The following is a 23,132-nucleotide window of genomic DNA, read 5'->3' as shown; positions in this document are numbered from 1 at the left end:
AGCCCCCAGCTACCAGCTTTTAACCAACCAGCACCTGCCCCGCCCACCTGGGGCTGGGGGGGGGAGAGGGCGGGGCCATGGTGCATTGAGGGTAGAGAGGCCAGGCTGATTACCTCAACAGCAAGCATTTAGTGAGCGCCTTCTTCATGCAGGCCTGGGGCTGGGGAAGCAGCTGTGACCAAGCCCCACACCATGGGGGCCAAGACCTGAAGGTAAGCGTCAATATTTGGAACCTGCCCGAAGGGAAAGCAAGGTCTGCATCCCGTGGAGGGTGACCCCAGAATGTGAGGTGGACGGCCCTGCAGATGGCAGAAGCAGAGACACTGACATGGCCGTGGGGCCTTCTGGCACCATCCCCAACCTCACATCAGAGCAGGTATTCATCTGGTCTCTGGAAGCACCTGAGTTTTTTTGTTTGTTTGTTTTTAAATAAAATATTCTTTTGACTAGAGATGAAGGAATCTCACTATGTTGCCCAGGCAACTCCTGGGCTCAAGTGATCTCCCATTTCAGCCTCCCAAAGTGCTGGGATTACAGGCATGAGCCACCATACCCAGTGGCATCTGAGTTTTTTAAAAGTTTAATCATCTGCCAACGTTTAGACATAGGGGGGTTTTATGCTAAGATTCACACTTTTGGTTTCTCTTGAGGATTTGGAAAGTTCCTCCCGGACCCACTGCCTCACAGGCCCCCAGTCCCTTTGGAGACACATGAGGCTCCCCACAGCCCCCACCTTACCTCCTGCCCCACCTGAGTGTTCTCTGCCTGACATGGATGGTGAGGGTCAGGGCCGCAGCCACACAGCCTGGGTTCCAGTCCTGATTCTACCCTGACCGCGGCCAGGCCTGAGCTTCATGGAGTCAGTTTCCCCATCTGTAAAATGAAAATGTTAATCATACACAACTCAGAAGCTTGTTGAGGGTATTAAATGATATAGAACACCTAGAACCCATAGAACAAGGCCTGGCTCGTGCTCATCAGAAGTCAGCTGAGGGTTCTCCCAGGTTGGGGAGGGTGGGGACTGGGATGGGGAAGGAAGGCAGGGAAGCTTTGGACACCCTTTATCAGCCTTCTGAACAACCCCTTTTCTGTGGAGGCTGAAGGCTCCCCAAGTCCTTTAAAGTTTTGCCTCCTCCCCTTGGGCACTTTTAGGGTCCCAGACGTATAAAAGGCCCTGCTCCTCCCCCACACTTGGGGGGCTCGTGACCATCTGGAGGCTGAGTATTTGCTCAACCCACATCCTTAAGCCCTGGTACGTGCTAGGCACAGGGTTAGGTGCTGCTACGGTGATGAGCGAAAAACAAGCGGGCCCTGTGCTCAGGTTTATGAGATTATGCATCCCTCAGACAATCTGTGTCATCACAAACACAACCCACTGAAGGAAAGGGATTCGGGGATGGGAGAACCTAAAAAGTCCACGATCCAAGCTGGGGCTTCAGAGCGGCAGTTCTTAGGTGCGTGTATCAGAATCACCTGCACGGCTTGCTCATCACACGCTGCTGGGCCCTGTCTCAGAACTTCTGACTCCTTAGTTCTGGGCTTGGGCTTGAGGATGTTTCCATTTTATTTATTTATTTATATTGTTTTGAGGCAAGGTCTCACTCCAGCTGCCCAGGCGGGAGTGCAGTGGTGCCATCTTGGCTCGCTGCCGTCTTGACTTCTCAGCTCAGGTGATTCCCCCACCTCAGCCTCCCGAGTAGCTGGGACTACAGGCATGCACCACCACGCCCAGCTAGTTTTTTTGTTTTGTTTTGTTTTGTTTTATTTTGTAGAGGTAGGGTTTTGCCATGTTGCCCAGGCTGGTCTTGAATGCCTAGACTCAAGCAGTCTGCCCACCTTGGCCTCCCAAGTGCTGGGATTACAGGCGTGAGCCAAAGCGCCAGGCCCAGGATGTTTGTATTTCTAACAAGTTCCCAGATGCTGCTGGCCAGGGACCCCGTTTTAAGAACAACTGAGAAGAAGGTCGCTGAGAGGTGGTATTTGAGCGAAGACCTAAAGCATAAACAAGAAATAATAGGAAATAATTAACTGGGTCGGGGAGGGCATCTCTGGGAGTGGGAACAGTATGTGCAAATGCCCTGGGGCAAAGGGAATGTGGAATACCAGAGGACGAGAAGACAGGCCAGTGTGGGCGAAGCTAAAAGGGGAAAGAAATGGGTAAGCCTGATCCTAGGGGCAGTGGGGAGCCACTGAGCATTTTGAGCATGTACAGACTAGCTGGGGAGGCAATCAGATATGCTTTTCAGCAGGTTCTCTGGATTGCTGTGTAGGAAACAGAACCCTGTGGCTGCAAGAAGGTGTGGGGAAACACTGACTAGGATGCTAATGTAGTCGTCCAGGTGACAGATGGGGCGGCAGAGAAGATGGAGAGATGATAATAGACTCAAGGGGTATGTAGAAGGAAAACTCAGTGATATTTAGTGATAGATAGGCCCTGGAGGGGTGAAGCCCTGTGTCCCACTTATCTATTGCTGCACAACAAACCACCCCAAACTCAGTGGCTTAAAACAATCATCATCATTTATTATGCTCACAAGCGTGCAACGTGGGCAGTGCTCAGTAGGACAGCCCAGCTCTCCTTCAAAGGGAGGTCAGCTAGGGTGGCTTACAGGTTGGGGCTGGAGTCATCTGCTCACTCACACGTGGGGCAGCTGATGCCAGCTGTCAGCTGGAGCCTCAGCTGGGGGTGCTGGCCAGGATGGCACTGCGTGGCCTCTCCATGTGGCTGCTTGGCTTCCTCCCGGCGTGGTGGCTGGGTTCCCAGAGCAAGCATCCCAAGAGACAGGAAGCAGAAGCTGCCAGTTTCTTAAGGCCTGGGCCTGAAACCCGGCACCACATCAGACCCACTCTATTCTACTAGAGTCACAGGCCCAGATTCAAGGGAGGGGACATACTGCCACCTCTCAGTGGGAGGAGCATTGAAGAAATTTGGACAGAGGGAGCACTGGAAGAGGACCAGGCTGGGAAGAGCTCACAAATCTAGATTTTGTTGTTGTTGTTTTGAGACAGTGTCTTGCTCTGTTGCCCAAGCTGGAGTGTAGTGGCATGACCATAGCTCACTGCAGCCTCAAACTCCTTGGCTCATTCTCCCTCCTCAGCCTCCCGAGGAACTGGGACTACAGGTGCACACCACCATGTCTGGCTAATTTTCAATTAAAAAAAATAGAGATGAGGTCTCAATATGTGGCTTAGACTGGTCTCAAATCAGCCTGGGAGGGTTCAAGTGATTCTCCTGCCTTTGCTTCCCAAAGTGTTGGGATTACGAGTGTGAGCCACTGTGCCGGCCAGGAATCTAGATCTGATGAAGAAAAAGGAAGGAAGGGCTCCCCCCAGTACCGGGCATGGTCTTAGCTACCTTACAGCTGTGGCCCAGAGCCCAGCTCGGAATGACCCTCCCAGCCACAGCACCCCTTCCCACCACCTCCCACAGCTTCCAGCCTGGGGAAGCTCCTGGAGTCTTCGATTGAGGTGACTAAGGAGAGACCTTAAGAGCAACCCCCCTGGCGCTACAGGCATCCTGGCCCCTCCCTGAGGCCCTTCCAAGTCTGTCTATGGGGGACATCTTCATGCTGGGATTGAACCAGCAGGGGCTCTTAAATCCCAGCCCTACCATCCTGTTCCTAAAATATCTTGAATCTGCCCATTCCTCTCCCTCCCAACTCCCCTGACTCCAGGGAAGCTGGTTCTGACCTTGGCTGCTGCGTGAGTATTTCCTGACACTCCACTTGCTTCCACTCCTGCTTTCCTACAGAAAGTTCTCCAGGTTCCTCGGGGGGATCATTTAGAATATTAATCTGGTCACGTAACTTCTTTGTTTAAAACCCAGGCCAGCTGTGGTGGCTCACGCCTGTAATCCCAGCACTTTGGGAGGCCGAGGCCAGTGGATCACCTGAGGTCAGGAGTTCGAGAGTAGCCTGGCCAACATGGTAAAACCCTTTCTCTACTAAAAATAAAACAAACAAACAAACAACAACAACAACAAAACTAGTTGGGCATGGTGGCAGGCACCTGTAATCCCAGCTACTCGGGAGGCTGAGGCAGGAGAATCGCTTGAATTGGGGAGGTAGAGGTTGCAGTGAGCCGAGATCGCACCATTGCACTCCAGCCTGGGCAACAAGAGTGAAACTGTGTTTAAAAAAACAAACAAACAAAAAAACCTCCAGGACACCCAGGATGTGATCCAAAGTCCAGGTCCTGGGCTTGCAAGGTTCTTAGGCGATCCAGCCTCCCATGCCCTGAGCACATGGAGCCTCCAAAAGGCTAGATTTTTTCCTGCCTCAGGGCCTTTGCACTTGCAGTTTCCTCTGCAACTTTTTACAGAACTTCTCCTTGTCCTTCTGGGCTTGGTTCAAATGTCACCTTCTCAAAGAGGCCTTCCCTGACTGCTACCCTATCTAGAGAAGAACACTCTCCCCCATGCCCTCTAACTCATCACTCTGTTCTATTTCCTTCTTAGCGCTTAACACTACTTATTCGTTTATTCATTCAACAAATAATGACCTACCAATTACTTTGTGCCAGACACCATTTTAGGCTCTGGGGAGCACAGCTGTGAACAAAATGGATGGTTTCTCCTCTTTGCATCAGAAGGCCCTAGGACTAAGCCCTGGGACCTCTTGTCTGTTCTGTCAGTACTTGCTGTTTCATGCCCTTATCCAGTAATGGGCATTAAATGTCATTTAGAGAGTGACATGCTTAGCCGCCACCAGAAATCCAGAAGAGTATATCCAACTGCCCGCCTGACAGCTCCATCTGGGTATCTACTGTGCATCTCAGAGCTACCATGTCCAAAGATGAATTCCTGACACCTCCTCTGCCCCGCTCCAGACTTGTTCTTCCAACCATCTTCTCCACCCTTCCAACTGCTCAGCCGAAAACGTTGGAATGGTCCTGGGGCTCTGTCTTTCTCACCTGTTAGCACATGCCATGACCAGTTCTCTCTTCAAAACATCCAGGACCCAACCACTTCTCTTGGTCTCCATTGCCACCGTCCCAGCCCAAGTGACAGTCATCCTGCCTGTGTGATAGTGATGGCCTCTGAACTGGTCCTCAGCTTTCACCCTTGCCCAAGAATAGTCCCCTCCCTACTCCCTACACAGCAGCCGTTAAAATGAAATCTGGATCACTCCCTCCTCTGCTCACAGTGCAGGAGCCCACAAGGCCCTCCTCCCTCCAGCCCTCCTCTCCCTCCCTCTGCTGCAGCCACAGTGGCCTTCAGTCATGCAGATCTTCAGATGTGCCAGCCACCTCCTGCCTTAGGACTTCCAGAGGCTGTCCCCTCACTTCCTAACCTCTCTCAGGGTAGGCGATCCCTGCCCATCGTATGTGACTGTCCAACCCCCCTCAGCCCAGTGCAGCAATTCCTCTGCTTCTCCTCCCTCACTGCCCCCAGCATTTGTCACCTCCTGACACACCATACATTTTACTGATTTATTTTACTCATCACTTGCCTTCCTCAAGGTCCCCAAGGCCTTTTTATTTTTGAGACGGAGTCTTGCTCTGTTGTCCAGGCTGGAGTACAGTGGCGCGATCTCAGCCCACTGTAACCTCTGCCTCCTGGGTTCAAAGGATTCTCCTGCCTCAGCCTCCCAAGTAGCTGGAATTACAGGAGCACATCACCACACCTGGATAATTTTTGTGTTTTTAATAGAGACAGAGTTTCACCATGTTGGCCAGTCTGGTCTCGAACTCCTGACCACAGGTGATCTGCCCACCTCGGCCTCCCAAAGTGCTGGGCTTACAGGGGTGAGCCACCGCGCCCAGCCCCCAAGGCCTCTCTTGTTCACAGCTGTGTCCCCAGGGCCTACAACAGCGTCTGGCTTATGGGAAGTACTCAGAAGTCAGAGGGAGCAGGGAGGATTGGTCAATAGATTTAGCAAAGTGAGTGTCGCTGACGACTTTTACAAGAGCAGCACAGTGGAAGCGTCTTTTGTGGTTTCTAGTTGTGAATTGTCTACCCCATCCCACTCGAATGCTGAGTTCCAGAGGGGCAAGGGCTTCATTGGTCTTATTTCCTGCTGCATCTCCTGTACCTGGAATGATATCGGCACCCAGTAGGCACTCAGGGAAAACTGATTGAAAAGAACAAAGGCCAGTGACTTTCCCTCTCTGGGTATCAATTCCCTTATCTGTAAAATGGGAATGAAAATGCCTGCTTTGAAGGATTGCCGTGAGGACGTCGTGACGTAATGGACGGAGTACTTGGCGCATTGCAGATGTTCAGTAAATGTCCCCGGTTCCCCTCCCTGTTCTCAGCTTCCCGTCCTGCCTGCCCTGCAGGACTCTGAGGCCTCTGGACAGCAGGAATGCTGCTAAATGTTTAATCTGCCAGGCGCCACACACAGAGTTACAAAGGCACATCTGGATTTTTGCAGAACCCAGGCGGGGCTGGAATCTCCAGGATCCGCTTAAGAGAACTCTCTGTTCCAGCTGCTCCAACCAGGATCTTCTCTAAAACCCTTTCCCACCTTTTGCCATGTTCCCTTCCCAGAAGCTTCCAGAGTCATCGTCCTTAGTACATTCCTAGGAAGGGGAGAGGAAGAAAAGAATGGAAAGGCCCATTTCCTGGGGAAAGAGAGAACAGAAACAGTGAGAGTTCCTGAGGCTCGCAGGTTTAGGGACTGGCCACTGGAGGCCCACGAGCCCGAGCTTTGCCACCCCATGCTGTAAAGGGTGGTAGGGGTATGTGGCGGGGGAAAGGATCCATCCTGCTAGAGTGGTGACCCAGTATCCGTGCCCCCTTCTGAGGGAAGCACATACGGAGCAAGAGAGAAAAATGTAGCAAATGCTAATAATTGGTGAATCTAGCTGGGAACGGTGGCTCATGCCTGTAATCCTAGCACTTTGGGAGGCTGAGGCGGGCAGATCACCTGAGGTCAGGAGTTCGAGACCAGCCTAACCAACATGGTGAAACCCCATCTCTACTAAAAATACAAAAATTATCCAGGCATGGTGGCATGTGCCTGTGGTTCCAGCTACTCAGGAGGCTGAGGCAAGAGAATAGCTTGAACCCGGGAGGCAGAGGTTGCAGTGAGCCGAGATTACACCATTGTACTCAGGCCTGGGCAACAGAGCTAGACTCCGTCTCAAAAAAAAAAAAAAAAAAAAAAAAAAAGGAAAGAAAGAAAGAAAAAGACAACTGGCAGATATTCTTTTTACCCTACCTCCCCTCTTCCTGCTGTCTGCATCAACATGATGGCAGGAGCTGCAGCAGCCATCTTGGGCCATGAGGATGAAATTCATGTACTAAGAATGGTGCACCAGAAAGGTAGGAGTCTGGGTTCCTGATGACTGTGAAGCCATCACACCACCTGTGGACTGCCCACCACTGGACTTGTTTAAGTGAAAGAATAAATGCCTGCTTTGCCTAAGCTTCTGTGCTAGCAGCCAAACGAACTTCCTGCCTGACTCAGAATTTAACCTATTTTCTGTTACCTCGACACTCTGGACTGTCCCACCTGCTAGATCCCTTGCTGGGAATGCTCACCACCACTTGTAAAGTCCTTCTCATCTTTCAAAACCCAGCTCGAATGTCACTTTCTCCTGGAGGCTGTCCCCTGCTGCCCCTTCCCTCTTTGCGCTCACTGCTATTCAGCTCCCCAACCACCCACTTGCTGCCCATCCGTCGCAGACTCTCCACTGCTGGTCTCCTTCGGCCTCCCTCTAGCATTTACCTAGTCGACCTCTATCCCCAAGGTCTCTGTGCACTCTCTTCAGCTTGTCCTTCTTTCTCACTGCCAGAGACTTCTCAGTCTTTCTCCAGGTTCCTCTGCTTCTGGCCACCCCGAAGTTTGCAGCACCTCAGGAGTCTGTTCTGGGCACTCTCTTCTTTTCACTCTCCATGCACCCCCGGACGATCACACTCAGCCCTATGGCTCCAGCCACCACCTCTATGCTAATGACTCCAAACCCAGTGGGGCACTGATCTCACTTGGCTCACAAGAACAATTGTTAAAACTTCAGGAATCTGGCTGAGCATGGTGGCTCATGCCTGTAATCCCAGCACTTTGGGAGGCTGAGGTGGGCGGATCACGAGGTCAGGAGATCGAGACCAGCCTGGCCAACATGGTGAAACCCCGTCTCTACTAAAAATACAAAAATTAGCCAGGTGTGGTGGCGGGCGCCTGTAATCCAAGCTACTCAGGAGGCTGAGGCAGGAGAATCCTTTGAACCCAGGAGGCAGAGGTTGCAGTGAGCCGACATCACGCCACTGCACTCTAGCCTGGGCATCACAGCAAGACTCCGTCTCGAAAAAAAAAAAACTTCAGGAATTGTGTGAGCCAGTTGTTAAAGCCATTACATTGTTAAAAATTAAATTATATAAAGTTATAGTTACATTATGTTTAAAAAACATAGATAATACTCAAAACACATAACTTCCTAGTTATTTTACTATTATCTGTGCTCTTAAGGTTATTTTTATCTATGTTATCTGTCTCATGAAAATTCTAGATAACTGAACCAATTTTCTGTTCAATGACATCACACTGACAGCTTGGAATCAACTGTGGTGGGAGTATTTTACCCCAAGGACATTGGCAAACTACAAATCTAGGTGTTCCTTCCCGCCTACCCTTTTCCCGCCCCAACCTTGGAGAGCCATTTGTGCCATTTGTTAAAGAATTCTGAGTACACCGTGGCTCAAATCTGCATCTGAAGCCAGCCTGGAGTGCTTTCCTGAGCTCTGGGCTCAGATACCCTAGTGTCTGCTGGACACCTCCTCCAGCTTGTCTGTCATTCCCCCAGACAAGCTCATCATCATCCCCCCACCAAGCTGCTCCACCCCCTCAATGCCTATTTCATTTTGCAGCAACATCACTCACCCCATTGTCCAAACCAGAAACCTGGGAATCTTCCTCGACTTGTCCTTCTCCCTCTCCCATAACACCTAATAAGTTACTCCCAAGTGATGTTCACGTCTCTCCTTCCAGCCCTGCTCCAGCGTCACCCTGGCTTCTGTAGTTCAGGCGTCCTTGTCCCTCCTCTGGAGTCTGCCCCAGCCTCCTACTGATCTTTCTACAGCCAGCCTTATCCTCCTCCAACCCACCTCCGTTTGGCCCCATAAAATGCAAATCTCATTAGGTCTCTTGTGCTTAAAATCCTTCAGTGACTTCTTGTTTCCTGTGATCTGAAGTTCAGACACGCTTCATTTCATCTTCTTTCTCTCTTCCTCCTTCTCCCCGCTCCTCCATCCTCCTTCATCTTTCTTTATCTTGTACTCTGGCATCAGGAGTTCTTAATCCCAAGCCACAGAAATCACTTCTGGGTGATTTAAGCAAATAAGGAGTTTATTAAATACTGGGCAGCTCATGGGCCAGGTACAATAGCTCATACCTGTAATCCCAGCACTTTGGTAGGCTGAGGTGGGAGGATCATTTGAGGCCAGGAGTTCAAGACCAGCCTGGGCCACCTAGTGAGACCCCCGTCTCAACAAAAAATAAATAAGTAAATCACAAACAAATACCCCGTCTCTACGAAAAATAAATAAGTAAATCACAAACAAATAATAAATATTTTTTAAATTAGCCTGGCATGGTGGCACGCACCTGTAGTCTCATCTACTGAAAGGGCTGAGATGGGAGAATCGCTTGAGACCAGGAGTTCGAGGCTGCAGTAAGCTATGATTGACTGTGCCACTGCACTCCAGCCTGGGTGATGCAGTGAAACCTTATCTCTTTAAAAAAAAAAAACAAAAAAACTGGACAGCTCAAATAATCTCCAGGATAGCTAGAAAATCCACGCTGGAGACCACACAGCCTGAAATGATGTCCCAAATCCCACTACCAGGCAGACCTATGAAGAATCCCGATGCCATGGCTGGGCATGGACAGTGCAGCTTGTCCTGTTGGTGTTGGACACTCCCACAGTGAGTGTCACTGCTGCCAATGGTCCTTGGCAGGAGCTGCCACCACCACTTTTCCACACCAGAACACACCCCTCCCCCCACCCCGCCCTCCGCTTCCCTGCTGCTTCCTGGGACTAGCTTCAGGTCCCAAGTCTGGAGCTGCACCTGTCAGTCACATGTCCTGGCTGCAAGGAAGACTGAGAAAGCAATTATCTGGCATAGTCATCTCTCAGAGGGGAAGGTGGGTTCTGCCTCAGAAGGTGGGGGACCCCTCTAAACATGGGAAGGGGGCAATTTTAATGCTGAGAGACCAAAAATAATTGCAGGTACCCTCCATGCTAGTTCTTAAAATAACACAAGTAAAATACTACCCAAGGGAAAATAATCAAACAGCACCAGTAAGGAAGGCAATGGAATGTGAAACTTCCTTCCCTGAACCCTCTCAGTCCCATTTCCTAGGTGCAACTCCCTTTAACAGTTTTCTCAGAAATTATTACAGAGGTGTGGCCAGGTGAGGTGGCTCATGCCTATAACACCAGCACTTTGGGAGGCCTAGGTGGGCGGATCACTTGTGGTCAGGAGTTCGAGACCAGCCTGGCCAACATGGTGAAAACCTGTCTCTACTAAAAATACAAAAATTAGCTGGGTGTGGTGGCACATGCCTGTACTCCCAGCTACTTGGGATGCTGAGGCAGGAGAATTGCTTGAACCCTGGAGGTGGAGGTTGCAGTAACCCAAGATTGCACCACTGCACTCCAGCCTGGGCGACAGAGGGAGACTCCATCTCAAAAAAACAAGAAAGAAAAAAGAATTGTATATCTAGCCATAAATATGTGTATGTTTGTATATAAGGTGTCTGTGTATAACGTATATAGTATGTGATAAGTATGTATATGTTAGTATAAAATATATATTTGACACATAGAAAATTATAAATACTTATACATAAAATATAATTCCCTTTGTATCAAAATTGGCTCATTCCACACATTCCAGTTTGGCACCTTGCTTCTCACACTTACCACCACATCTTGGCACACTCCCATGTCAGCACACATGGGTCTAGCTCATCTTTGCCAACCACAGTGTGGCATTGCACTGGGTGGACGTGCCACAGTTAGCTAGCCAGTCCTGTATAGATGATCATTTTCAGTTTTTCGCTACAAAAAAACATGCTACAGTGAACATCCTTGCACAGATATCTTTGTGTGCATGTATGACTACAGTCGCATGAGATCAATTCCTGGAAGGGGAACTGTTGGCTCCAAAGGCGCATGCATTTATGCTTTTGGTAAACACTGCCAGATTGCCTTCCAAAATGTCTGCGCCAATTTGCAGTTCTACCAGCGGCCTGTGAATGTTTTTTGTTTGGTTGGTTGGTTGGTTGGGTTTTTTCTTTTTCTTTTTTTTTTTTTCAGTCTGGCTGCTGGTGGCCCCCTCACCTAATTACCTGTCACTTACACACCCTGCATTTCTGGCCACAGTGCCTTTGCCCATGCTGTACCCACAGCCTACAATTCTCTTTCTCCCTAGCCTGCTCGATGAAATATTCCCCTTCCTGTCAGGCCACAGTTCAGGTGTCACCTCTTTTTTATGTCCTTTCCTGACTCCCCTAAGTTGTCAGAGTCCCTTTCCTCTGGGATACTACAGCTTCTTGGGCATAATTCTATCATAGAACCAACTGAGGGCCTACTGTGTGCCTGGCATTCTGTGATCATTTTGACAGTCCCCACCGTAAGCACACAAAAAAGTGGTTTTGTTCTCCACCTGCGCTGTCTTTTGTCAGCACAGCCCTGCCTTGGAGCCTTTGCACTTGCACTCTCTATGGATCTTGTCCTCACCCATCGTGGTGTCATGGTGCCTCTCTGGAGTCTCTGCTACAATTCACCTGCTGGTAGAGGCCTTCCCTGAGCACGCTGTCTCAAGCACGCCTCCTCTAGTCCCCGTGTTACATCACCGTTACCTTCACAACTTACAAGCTGTAATGACCTTGTTGCTTTGGATGTTGATCCGTTTATTTTCTGTCCTGTCTTCCACCACTGAGCGCACGAACACACACGCGTACAGACACCCCCATGGTAAGCTTCCCGAGACCAGGAACCTTGTTTTCCTTTTCCGCTGCCTCCAGCCTTAAACCTGCACCACTGGTCTAAGCGCTCAGTAAACATTCGTTGAATTAACCATTCCTGTTTTACAGAGGAGGAAACTGTCATTCAGAAAGGAGAGCTGAGTAGCTCAAGGTCCCACGGTTAATAAAAAGCACAGCTGAGATTCGAGCCCAGCAGAACTCCAAATCCAGTCGCGTGATTTCTTCCCCACTCTTCACACGCCGCATTGTCCCCCTCCCCCAACTCCCAACAGACTACGCGAGTCTTACGGCCGGCCGGGGCCCCCAGGGGCGCGTCCCGGGCCCGCCCCGGGAGGCTCATCGGCTACGTGCTGTCACCCTCCCCGCCCCCTGTCAGTCAGGCCGAAGGGGCGGCGCGGCCGCCAGGGGGAGTGCTGAGCTCAGAGCTGCCGCAGCGCCGGAGCCGGAGCCGGAGCCGGAGCGCGCGAGCTCGCAGGGCGCGAGGAACGAGCGGTGGCAGGCTACAAACCCGAGACCCGGGCACTGCTGCGCTCCTGCTCAGGACCCGCGACCCGAGCGCCTGACCCCGGCCCTATCCCCCCTCCGGCCCCTAGTCCACCCCGGCCTGGCCTAGCGGAGCCCCCGCGTCCGCCCGCCGCAGCCGCCGCTCCATCCCCAGCCCCGGCCCCGCATCCAGGTGAGGCGGCCGCGCGCCGGGGATGGGGAACGGGATGAGGATGGAGAGGGGACTGGGGCGGCAGGAGGGAGCTGGGGAAGGGGATGGAAAATGGAGGGGGATCCGGGGGATGCGCGGCAATGTGCACCGCGGAGTATGTGAGTATGCTCCGGTGTTTGCAGCCGCCCGGGCGGCTGTGGGGACGTATGTCCGCGCTCGTGTGGGTCGGGGTATTCGTGCGCGTTGGAGCGTCTGCGTGTCCTGTGTGTGCACGTGAGCTTGTCCGTGGTGTATGTTTGTGTGCATGACCGTGTGACTGTGCCGTGCGTGTACAGGCGGGTCCTGGATCTTCGCGCCGAACCCAGCACTCCGGTTCGACGGGGCTGCAGGTTGCAGGGCCCGGATAACCGAGGCAGTGGCCCCTCCCGCGTCCCCGGGTTTCAAGGACGCTAGGACTCTCCGCGGCCCTGAGGCTTCGCACTGGGGAGTGGGGTGGGATGAGGGGAAAGCGGGAGGGGGCTCAGGGTCCAGAAGGGCGCCGCGGTCTCGGGAGTAGGGGGTCACCTGCGTCTCGCGGGAGGGGCTGGGGTGAGAGTGCGGGGTCAGTGCACCGGTGCCCGTGTATCGCCCTCCCCAGGCCGCCAGGATGGACGTGTTCATGAAGGGCCTGTCCATGGCCAAGGAGGGCGTTGTGGCAGCCGCGGAGAAAACCAAGCAGGGGGTCACCGAGGCGGCGGAGAAGACCAAGGAGGGCGTCCTCTACGTCGGTGGGCGAGGGGCGGGGTTTCTGGGGCTGCAGGGCTGGGGGTCCCCCAAGAGTGTGGAGCTGGGGCCGGGTCCCGGGGAGAGGGGTTCTGGGCAGGAGAATATGAGTCAGCAGATGGGGCGAGGTCAGCAGGGGTCACAGGGGACATAGCCAGCCCATAGAAGCCTGGGTCTGTATCCGGAAATGGGGACACGGGGCGGGCTGATGAGGTGGGGGGCTCCAGCTGAAAGGCCGGGGACCGGTGCAGTGATGAAAGCAGACAGCCTCCATTTCTTATAATGGTTATTAATAATAACCATTATTAATAGTTATCTGGTGTTGAACACTTTCTGTATGCCAAGTACTGGGTAAAATGTCATAATATCCATTTCCTCATGTAACGCTCCGGCCCATTCTACAGATAAGGGAAACTGGGCTTCCCAGAGATCTAAGTACCTTGCCCAAGGTCAGCAGCTGGTAAATGCTGAAGCTGGAGTTTGAACGGAGCTTTATAGATTCTGAAGCCCCACCCCTCCCCTTGTGGCGCCTCCCTCCAGCACCTCCAAGGCCGAGTTGAGTTTCGTTCCAGGTCCACCTGCATCACGACTCTTGTGGTTTTACATTTGCCAGCTCTCTTCCCCATCCACTTTCCTTGCAACCACCGGCTGGTATCAGAAGAAAGGCCAGGGTTGGATAACTTGCCCAGGGTCGTGGCATATTTGGATTGTGGCCATTTGAAAAATATTTTGTGTCCACTTACTATGTGCCAGGCATCCTGCGGATGCTGGGGTTTCACAGTGAACAGGAAAGAATGGTTCCTGATCTCCTGATGGTGATACAGAGCATTTCAGCAGTGCGAGTTGACATCCAGTGGCTCTCCGAAGAGAATGCCTCATCCCTGAGTAATAAGAGGGGGGGGCAGGGCTGCAGAAAAGCCAGGTGCAAAGGCCCTGGGGTGAGCTGGGGGCAGGGCAGGAAGTAGTGGTAGGAGGTGAGGTCAGAGCGATGGGCAGGAGACAGTTCACGAGGGCCCTTTGCAGGCCAGGGCAAAACGTTGTTATGATGGCCATGAGAGATTGTAAGCAAAGGACTGCCATGATGTGATTAGTTTAGAATGGTCACTTGGGCCTCTGGGGACAGAACAACTGCAGGGAGGCCTGATGAGGCCACAGGATGAGGGTGGCAGGGGCGAGGGCGGTGGCAATGGAGACCGGGAGAAGGCTAAAGTGCATGGCTGCTTGATCCCAGCTCTGGCCTCCCTCCTGCCTCCTCCCCAAGGTCTTTCATTCCTGCTGGCCTCTGGCTCTCTGACACTCTCTCTCTGATAACAGACTTGGCCCCTCCAAGCCATGCTGCTCTTACCCTTAGATTGGCACTTCCTGCTCCTGCCTCTGCCTGGGAGCCCCTGATGGACCCCAGTTCCTACAAGTTAAAGCCTCGGCTCCCTGTACCCTGGCATTCAGTGCCTTTCATGGTCCTGCCTCAGTCTACGTTTCCCACCACACCCATGGCTCCTGGCACATGGACTGTCCTGAAAGCACATTGCTCTGCCTTGTCTGTGTGGGTCCCTGGGCCTGGGATACCCTCTGCAATCTCCTTTCTGATGTCCATCTGTTCCCCATTTCTCAAGGCCCAGGCAGTGTCCCTTCCCTCCTCACATAGTCAGTCCTTGGAGGCTGGAAGTCCTCTCCCCACTACTTGAGGTCCAGGAACTGAATCTGTTCTTCTCTTACCCACTTCAGACAGTGAGCGATTGGCCCAGGGCCTGGCACAGAGTAGGTGGAAACTGATGTTTTGTGGGAGGAGTGAAAGGGGAGCATGCAGCCTGCCCCTCCTGTCTCTGGGTGCTGGTTGGCCTTCGCCCTGAGAACCCTGTCTTCCCACACCAGCCTCTCCCCCACCCCCCTGCTGGGCTCAGTCTGCCTAGACACCCAGTTCTGGCTCCATCACTGTTTGTGTTGCCAAATTGTCAGACGGGATACTCCCCACCCCGTTTCCGGCTCTCATCCTCCAGCCCAGATCAGGCCCTCTGGCCTTCCCAGCGGCCCCCAGCCATTTTGAAGTTATCAAGTTGCTACCCTCCGAGGAAGGCCCAGCCCATGCCACGGGTGCCAGTTACAATCTGCACATCACCTTTAGACCCACCCTGAGCCTGACACCTCCTACTTTGGCCAGAAGAAGGGGTTTGCACCCTCGTTAGGAGAAGAGAATCTTTAGAGGAAATGGAGTGGGGCAGTGGGCTATGGGCAGTGGTGCATGGGGCACGAGGGGAACCTTTCAAAATACATGGCTTTGTGGCCTCCCAGCTCCACCCCTACTCCCACCCCCACCTGCCTCCTATCCTGGGCTACATGCTGTTAGAGTGGTTGGTAGCTGAAGTTTTAGGGTCAGAAAGGCCTGAACTTGAATGTCAGTTCAGCCACTTCCTAGTGGTGGAACCCACACTGAGCTTCCATCCTTGAAACAGGGACAATAACAGCACCCGCCTCCCAGGGCTGGGGAAAAGTGAAGTGCAGCGGGGCAGGCAGAGGACTTGACACAGCACTGGCCCTCAGCCAACATCCACTAGAGGGGTGGGGTATCGCATCAGGTGGGAGAGAACTGCAACCCTTGCAGACAGAGGTGTGGGGCCCAGTGCAGTGATAAGACGGGGGTTAACATGGGGGTGCAGGTTGTAGGATGTGGGGACCCAAGGAGGCAGTGACGGGGCCGGGATGCCCACTCTGTAATCACCATGCTGTGCTGGAGTTTCTGTTCCCTCAGCACAGAGTCCTTAAATGTGCCGCTTTTTCTCCCTGCAGGAAGCAAGACCCGAGAAGGTGTGGTACAAGGTGTGGCTTCAGGTACCAGCCCAGCCCTGGCACCAGCCCCTTCTCTCACTTAGGCGGATGATCTGGCCGGGAACCAGAGGGCGGGGGCGGGGGAGACTCCTAAGGCTTCCGCGGGAATGCACCGTGGGGAGGGCAGGCCCTGGGATACTACAAGGCGGGGCATCAGTGGTTCCCCCTGGCTCCCAAACCCCTTCCTCAACCCCCTCCCTGCTCCAGTGGCTGAAAAAACCAAGGAACAGGCCTCACATCTGGGAGGAGCTGTGTTCTCTGGGGCAGGGAACATCGCAGCAGCCACAGGACTGGTGAAGAGGGAGGAATTCCCTACTGATCTGAAGGTAAGCGATCCTCCTGACCCGCGCATGCACGCAAACACACACACACACACACACACACACACACACACACACACACACACACACACACCAGGCACACAAATAAACCTGTCACCATCCCCGCCCCCCTAATCCTGCCACCAGCTTGGAACACAAGCCACTTTGCCTCCCATCCTGCAGGCCCGTGCTAGACTCAGCTCAGAATGTAACTGAATAAAGGCGTGCATGGGTGTAATGCTCCCGGTGATGGGGACCCAGACCTGGCTGTCTGCGTGTATCCTGCTTGCCAGCGTGACCCAGATGACTTCTGGCCACGTCTGCATGTGTCAATGATTGTTCATTCATTTCTTTTCATTCAACAAATATCCATGCCAGAGAGGAACTGTTGTAGAGGCTGCCGCAGTGAATAGGTTCCTACGTTCCTGCAGCTGACACTGTAGTGGGAGAAGATAGTAAAACGCAAGCCAGCAGGCAGGATGCTTTCCGCGGGGATAAGTGCTACAGAGAAAAGACAGAGAGGGCGATGGGACAGACAGGCAAGGGGTGAGAGGGCTATTTTGGCTGGGAAGACTTCTCTGAGGAAGAACCATTTGAGCTGACACCCAAGGGATGAGAGAGGCAGCCTTGAGATGTGTGGGAAGCGAATTTCAGGCTGTAGGAACAGCGAGTACCAAGGCCCTGAGGCAGGTTGGAGCAGGTGGGAGCTGTGCTGGGGTGGGTGTGATCTGTGCAGTTGTGTTTCCCCAGGGGAGCCCTGGGAACCACTCATCTGTGCATGGAGACAGATCCCCCTACTAGGACCCCCTGATAAGAGGGGGTTAAGAGTTGTGAGCTCTGAACCCACCTACCCCCAACCTCAGCTGGGTTTGAATCCTAACTCCACTACTTCCTGGCTGTGTGACCCTGGGCAGTTCCCACCATGTCTCTGAACTTGATAGTTGACTTGTAAAATGCGAGTGAACACAATAGGAATCTCATGCAGATTGGAGATAATATAGATTAGATATTCTCAAAGCTTGAGTGTGTATCAATCACCAAGAGGCCAGGTTAAAATACAGATTGTTGGCCCCATCGTTAGAATTTCTGATTCAGTAGGTCTGAGGTGGGGCTGGAGGATTTGCATTTCTAACAAGTACCCGGGTGAGGTTGATGCCGCAGTTCCAGGGAGCATACTATGAGAACCATGGATATAAAGAGCTGGGTTTGCATACAGTGAATGCCCCGCAAGAGATTGTGGCCACATGATCACGCAAGCAGTCTGGGTCTGCCTGCAGGGGATCCTGTGACCACAGGTGTGCCTGGAAGTGGACCCCCCATGACATGTGTGTGCAGGCATTCGCTGTGAATGCTCTGTGTCTGTCCATGGACACGTGCAGACCCTGCCTCCATGGGGATGGGGGCTCCTTCTGCAGCGTCTGGTTTGGGTGATCAGTGTACGTTCAGCATGAGTGCATCCACCAGGCTGTGGGAGACCCCACGCTGCCCTCCACTCCTGTCATTTTGCACAGTTGGTTCCTTCCACTGTTGGAAGTCAGGATCTTGACTCAGAAGTTCTAGTTCAAGCCCTGTCTCTGCATTTTACTATCTGTATGACTTCCCATTTGTTTTTGTTGTTTTTTTTTTTTGAGATGGAGTTTTGCTCTTGTTGCCCAGGCTGGAGTGCAATGGCACGATCTTGGCTCACTGCAACCTCTGCCTCCTGGATTCTAGCAATTCTCCTGCCTCAGTCTCCCAAGTTGCTGGGATTACAGGCACCCGCTACCACACCCGGCTAATTTTTTGTATTTTTAGTAGAGACGGGGTTTCACCATGTTGGCCAGGCTGGTCTCGATCTCCTGACCTCAGGTGATCCACCTGCCTCAGCCTCCCAGAGTGCTGGGATTACAGGCATGAGCCACTGCGCCTGGCCATGACTTCCCATTTCTTATAATCATGTTACCAATAATCACTTCCATTCACTGATCTCTTTCATGAGCAGGCACTGTCCTAGATGTTTGACTCTAGATGAACTAACTCATTGACTCTTCCCAATGTGGCACCATAACCAGCCCGTTTTACAGATGAAGAGACTGAGGTTTAGAGAAGTGAAGTCACTTGCCCAAGACCCCAGTTCCTGCCTGCCTCCCTTATAAGGTGGTCAGGAGGATAAGCTTAGGCCATGTCACTGGGGTCGCTTGGTGATGGCACAGGGCCAGTCCTAGTGCTGCGAGCTGGGGTGCAAAAGAGAGGCAGGTTCAGCCTGTTAGCCCCAGGCTGTGATGGGTGTTTGCACAGAATCATTTCTCTCTGGTCACCTTTCTCCTACTGGTGCTTGTTGACGCCTCAAGGCTACCCTCCCAAGGGAGCCCAAGATCATAGAGTTATAACACAGACAACAGTCCCTTGGGCCACCAGCGGCATGGGGGACTCATGCAGGCCCATGGTCTGCATTTCTGAGACTCTCTGCTTCGAGCATGCTTTCCATCCATCATCATGGAATCCTCACCAGCCTCGTTTCCCATGCAAGGCTGCTGAGATTAGAAGCAAAATGACTTGCCTGATGCCAGGTAGCTACCAGGTGGCCAGGCTGGGGTTGTTTGTTTGTTTTCTGAGATGGGGTCCTGCTATGTTGCCCAGGCTGGTCTTGAACTCCTGGGCTCAAGCAATCCTCCTGCCTCAGCCCTCCAAGTATCTGGGATTACAGGCTATGGGTTTTTTTTTAAGTGAACTTTTTATTGAAGTACAATGTACATGCGGAAAACTGGCAGCTCCATGAAATGTTCACAAAGGGAACTCCCCTTGTAACCAGTAGCCAGCTCGAGACAGAACACTACCCCCCAGGACCCCACCTTGTGACCCCTTCCAGTTCCTATCCCCAGGGCCAGGACTAGGGGGAGACAAAAGAGGTGTCTGGGGCACTCACTCATGGAGTCTCACTTGCATGGCCAGGAGACGGCGGCCAGGCCTCCCTAACATCTACACTGCAGGAGCCTCACCCACCTCCCCTCAGTCCTGGCCCTGCCTATCACCCTCCAAGGGGAACTGCTTTCTGACTTTTTTTTTAGACGGAGTCTCGCTCTGTTGCCCAGGCTGGAGTGCAGTGCCACAATCTCAGCTCACTGAAACCTTCACCTCCTGGGTTCAAGCAATGCTCTTGCCTCAGCCTCCTGAGTAACTGAGACTACAGGCATGCACCACCATGCCCAGCTAATTTTTGTATATTTAGTAGAGATGGGTTTCACCATGTTGGCCAGGCTAGTCTCAAACTCCTGACCTCAAGTGATCTGCCCACCTTGACCTCCCAAAATGCTGGGAGTGGTAACGGGCGTGAGCCACTATGCCTGGCCTTGCTTCCTGGCTTCTATCAGCACAACACTAGTTGGGTGTTTTTTGACTTCTTGTAAATGTTATCATGAGGCTGGGCACAGTGGCTCATGCCTGTAATCCCAGGCATGAGGCCGAGGTGGGCAGATCACCTGAGGTCAGGAGTTTGAGAACAGCCTGACCAACATGGCGAAACCCTATCTCTACTAAAAATACAAAAATTAGCCAGATGCAGTGGCACATGCCTGTAATCCCAGCTACTTGGGAGGCTGAGGCAGGAGAATCGCTGGAACCCAGGAGGCTGAGGTTGCGGTGAGCCGAGATCACACCACCGCATGCCAGCCTGGGCCACAGAGTGAGACTGTCTCAAAAAAAAAAAAAAAAAAAAAAGTCATCATGAAGGCCATGCTCTTCTGTTCTGTATCTGGCTTCCTCCATTCATCAGGAAGCTTGTGAGACTCAGCCCTGCTCTTGTATGCATTGTTGTTCTTCATTCTTGTTGTGTAGTATTCCATTGTGTCGTTAGGTCACAAGGCACACATCCATTCTACTGATGTTGGACATTTGGGTTGTTTCCAAACAATGTGCTCAAGCTGGCTTGTTTTGTTTTGTTTTGTTTTGTTTTGTTTTGTTTTGTTGAGATGGAGTCTCACTCTGTTACCTAGGCTGGAGTGCAGTGGCGCGATCTTGGCTCACTGCAACCTCCGCCTCCCGGGTTCAAGCGATTCTCCTGCCTCAGCCTCCCAAGTAGCTGGGACTATAGGCACGCACCACAGCGCCCAGCTATCAAGCTGGCATTTTTAGCACTACATTCCATCCCTGGGTTCTGGTCATAGCTGGGTGACTTGGGGGCAAACTAACATTTCCCCACCTCCTGGGCCTTGGCATACCCATCTGTGCAGTGGGGAAATGAGCCAGGTCAGGAGCTGGAAACTCATGTGCCCACAGGGCCCACTTAGACAGGTAATGTGAAGGAGCTGACGCTGCCTGGATGGAGCTGGGACACCCAGGGTGCAGATGTGGTCAGGGCAGGCTTTCCCCAGCACCAATGCTCCGGGATCCCAGGTGTGTGCCAGCCCCACATGAGGCACTGCACAGGCTGTGCATGGATCCTAAGCTATCGCGTGTGCTTGTGTGTGTAGCCAGCTCAGTCCCGTGTTTGTTCACATATATGTGGTCACCTGCAGGTGGCTGGCCATGTGTCTGGCAGCCCGCCCACATGCATGCCCGCTGGTCTGCGCCTGTCTGGGCAGCAGACGCAGCGGGGAGGGGAGAGTCTTAGCTCACACATCCAAGCAACACCACGAGCTGTGGCTTCCAGCTTATCTTAAAATAGCAACAGCTGAAGAAACGAGGCCACACAGGGCCCGGGGGAGGGATGAGTGGAAGGTGGCGGGGGAATGGCTCAGAGCCCCTGCCCAGCCCTGTCCCTGAGCCTCCAGCTCCCTTCAGCCCAGGGGAGCCTGAGGGTTATCTCTGGGGTCCCGATGCCCAGCACAGAGCCTGACACAAAGGATGAGGCATAAGCTGGTGACTGAGTACCCAAATGGTGGAAGTGCGGAGGCTGCCAGGCATTGGGGGAGCGGTGTGGAGAGCCAGCTCCCACTCCATACTGCCACTTCAACTGTGATTCGGGGGAATTTCCCCCTTCACCTCCATCCCACTTCCAAGGCACTCCAAATAAATAACTGAATTAGAAATTATCCTTGCTCTGCCAACCCACCCTAGCCTTCCCCACTCCAACCCACCCAAAGCTTACCAGTGTGGGAATTTGGGGGGCATCCTGGCTGTCCTCACGAGTCCTGACCTTTTCTGCCCACAGCCAGAGGAAGTGGCCCAGGAAGCTGCTGAGGAGCCACTGATTGAGCCCCTGATGGAGCCAGAAGGGGAGAGTTATGAGGACCCACCCCAGGTGAGGGGGCAGCAGGGCTGGGCGGGACTTTGGGAATCCAGGATGATTGCTGCCGTCCCTAGCTGGGGTGGGACATCCCTGGCATGACATGGTTGGGCCAGGGAGCTTGACATCCCTCTTCTAGAACCCAGGCCCCAGGAGGTGGGAGCAGGGAGGAGAGGGCAGATAGGGTCTAGCGCTGGGCCCCAGGCACACCTGCCCAAGAATTCTCTGTTGTCCCCAACTTCCAGGCTCCTCCCCTGCCCAGGAAAAGGGGAATGTGCTATTCCTCCTTGAGGGAGAGGGTTCTTGGGCCAGGGCTTGGCCACTTGGTCTCAAACTCCTCCTCCTTTTTGCTCTTCTCTACTCCACCCCCATCCCGGTGATGCAGGAGGAATATCAGGAGTATGAGCCAGAGGCGTAGGGGCCCAGGAGAGCCCCCACCAGCAGCACAATTCTGTCCCTGTCCCTGCCCCGCCCCCCAGAGCCAGGGCTGTCCTTTGACTCCTTCTCCCCAATCACGAGATCTTCCTTCCGCTCTGAGGCAACTCCCTCGGAGCCTGTGTTAGTGTCTGTCCATCTGTCTGTCCTACCCGCCCGCGTCCAACCCCGGGGCGTGGACAGGGCCAGGGTTGCGGCCGCGGCTGGGAGCCTCGCCCCTCCAGTGTTGCCTCCTCCCATCCAGCGTCTGCGCGGATGTAGCATGTTCTATGTGTTTTTAAACGAAGATCCGAGCGACGGCTCCTCCCCGATCCCCGACAGTGGCTCTCCAAGCGGCCCCCGGGCAGCCCCAGAGCACCCCTCCCGACTCCCATTAACCTCGAGAACCTTTTTTTTTTTTAACCAAAACCAGGAGCCAGGCTGTGCCATGTCCCCCGCCCCCCATCCCAGCCGGCCCGGTCCGAACGCGGGCGTCGTGTGTTGTGATTGTGGCATGGAGAGTCCCCATCCCCCCCATGTGAGCGTGTCCCGGGCGGGTGGGCCCGGCCGCCCCCCGAGAGTCCATGAATAAAGCTAATCTGTCTGTAGCCAGAGCCGCACCGGCAGGGCTGGGCTGGGCTGGGCGCCGGGTGGGGGCGACACGTGGCGGCGGGTCTTCCAGGTCCCAGCCTACCCCTCTGTGCTCTTTGGGGTCTGGCACACACAGCCCAGGTACAAGACTGGCCACCTCTGGCTTCGCGTCTCCATCTCCCACTCTGTCCCCCGGATGGCAGGTCGGGGAGGGTGCCCCCGGGGCTGGGACACGCAGTTGGCTGGGAGGCGGGAAGGTGGCCTCGGGCGCCTCCTGCTAGTCCCTAAAGTGCCAGCTGGGAGTGCAGGATCTAGGGAAGCCCCATGCCGTCGCAGCGTTGGGGCGGAAGGGCTCACAACTGGCCGCACAGGTAGCGCAGGCGCGCCGATGCCCACTCACGTGCGGACCCGCTGCCTGTCCGTGGGTCCAT

General features: G+C 53.6%; 1 protein-coding gene across 5 annotated transcripts; it reads left to right on the top strand.

Annotated features, from left to right (window-relative positions):
- Positions 1-12,305: 12,305 nt before the first annotated feature.
- SNCB (synuclein beta) lies at positions 12,306-22,718 on the top strand. 5 transcript variants are annotated; one of them, XM_055113042.2, is made up of 6 exons: positions 12,314-12,609; positions 13,226-13,355; positions 16,135-16,164; positions 16,381-16,499; positions 21,622-21,711; positions 22,082-22,718. In XM_055113042.2, the coding sequence occupies exons 2-6, from the start codon at positions 13,235-13,237 to the stop codon at positions 22,112-22,114; spliced, it is 393 nt and encodes a 130-aa protein (XP_054969017.1). In that variant the 5' UTR covers positions 12,314-12,609; positions 13,226-13,234; the 3' UTR covers positions 22,115-22,718. The 5 variants fall into 5 exon arrangements, with proteins under 5 accessions (XP_008956300.2, XP_008956294.2, XP_054969017.1 ...); XM_003806842.6 differs by having other exon boundaries at positions 12,321-12,609; positions 16,135-16,176; XM_008958052.4 differs by lacking the exon at positions 22,082-22,718 and having other exon boundaries at positions 12,306-12,609; positions 21,622-21,813.
- The last annotated feature ends 414 nt before the right edge of the window (positions 22,719-23,132 follow it).

The sequence above is a fragment of the Pan paniscus genome, chromosome 4, assembly GCF_029289425.2.
Source record: "Pan paniscus chromosome 4, NHGRI_mPanPan1-v2.0_pri, whole genome shotgun sequence".
NCBI classification, from domain to species: Eukaryota; Metazoa; Chordata; class Mammalia; order Primates; family Hominidae; genus Pan; species Pan paniscus.
This window is presented reverse-complemented; position numbering and strand designations above follow the sequence as displayed.

Coding starts and splice junctions, on each gene's coding strand:
- SNCB (XM_008958046.4), top strand. CDS start 13,235: ATGGACGTGTTCATGAAGGGCCTGTCCATGGCCAAGGAGGGCGTTGTG. Junction 13,356..16,134: donor GGAGGGCGTCCTCTACGTCG/GTGGGCGAGGGG, acceptor TTCTCCCTGCAG/GAAGCAAGACCCGAGAAGGT. Junction 16,177..16,380: donor GGTACAAGGTGTGGCTTCAG/GTACCAGCCCAG, acceptor TCCCTGCTCCAG/TGGCTGAAAAAACCAAGGAA.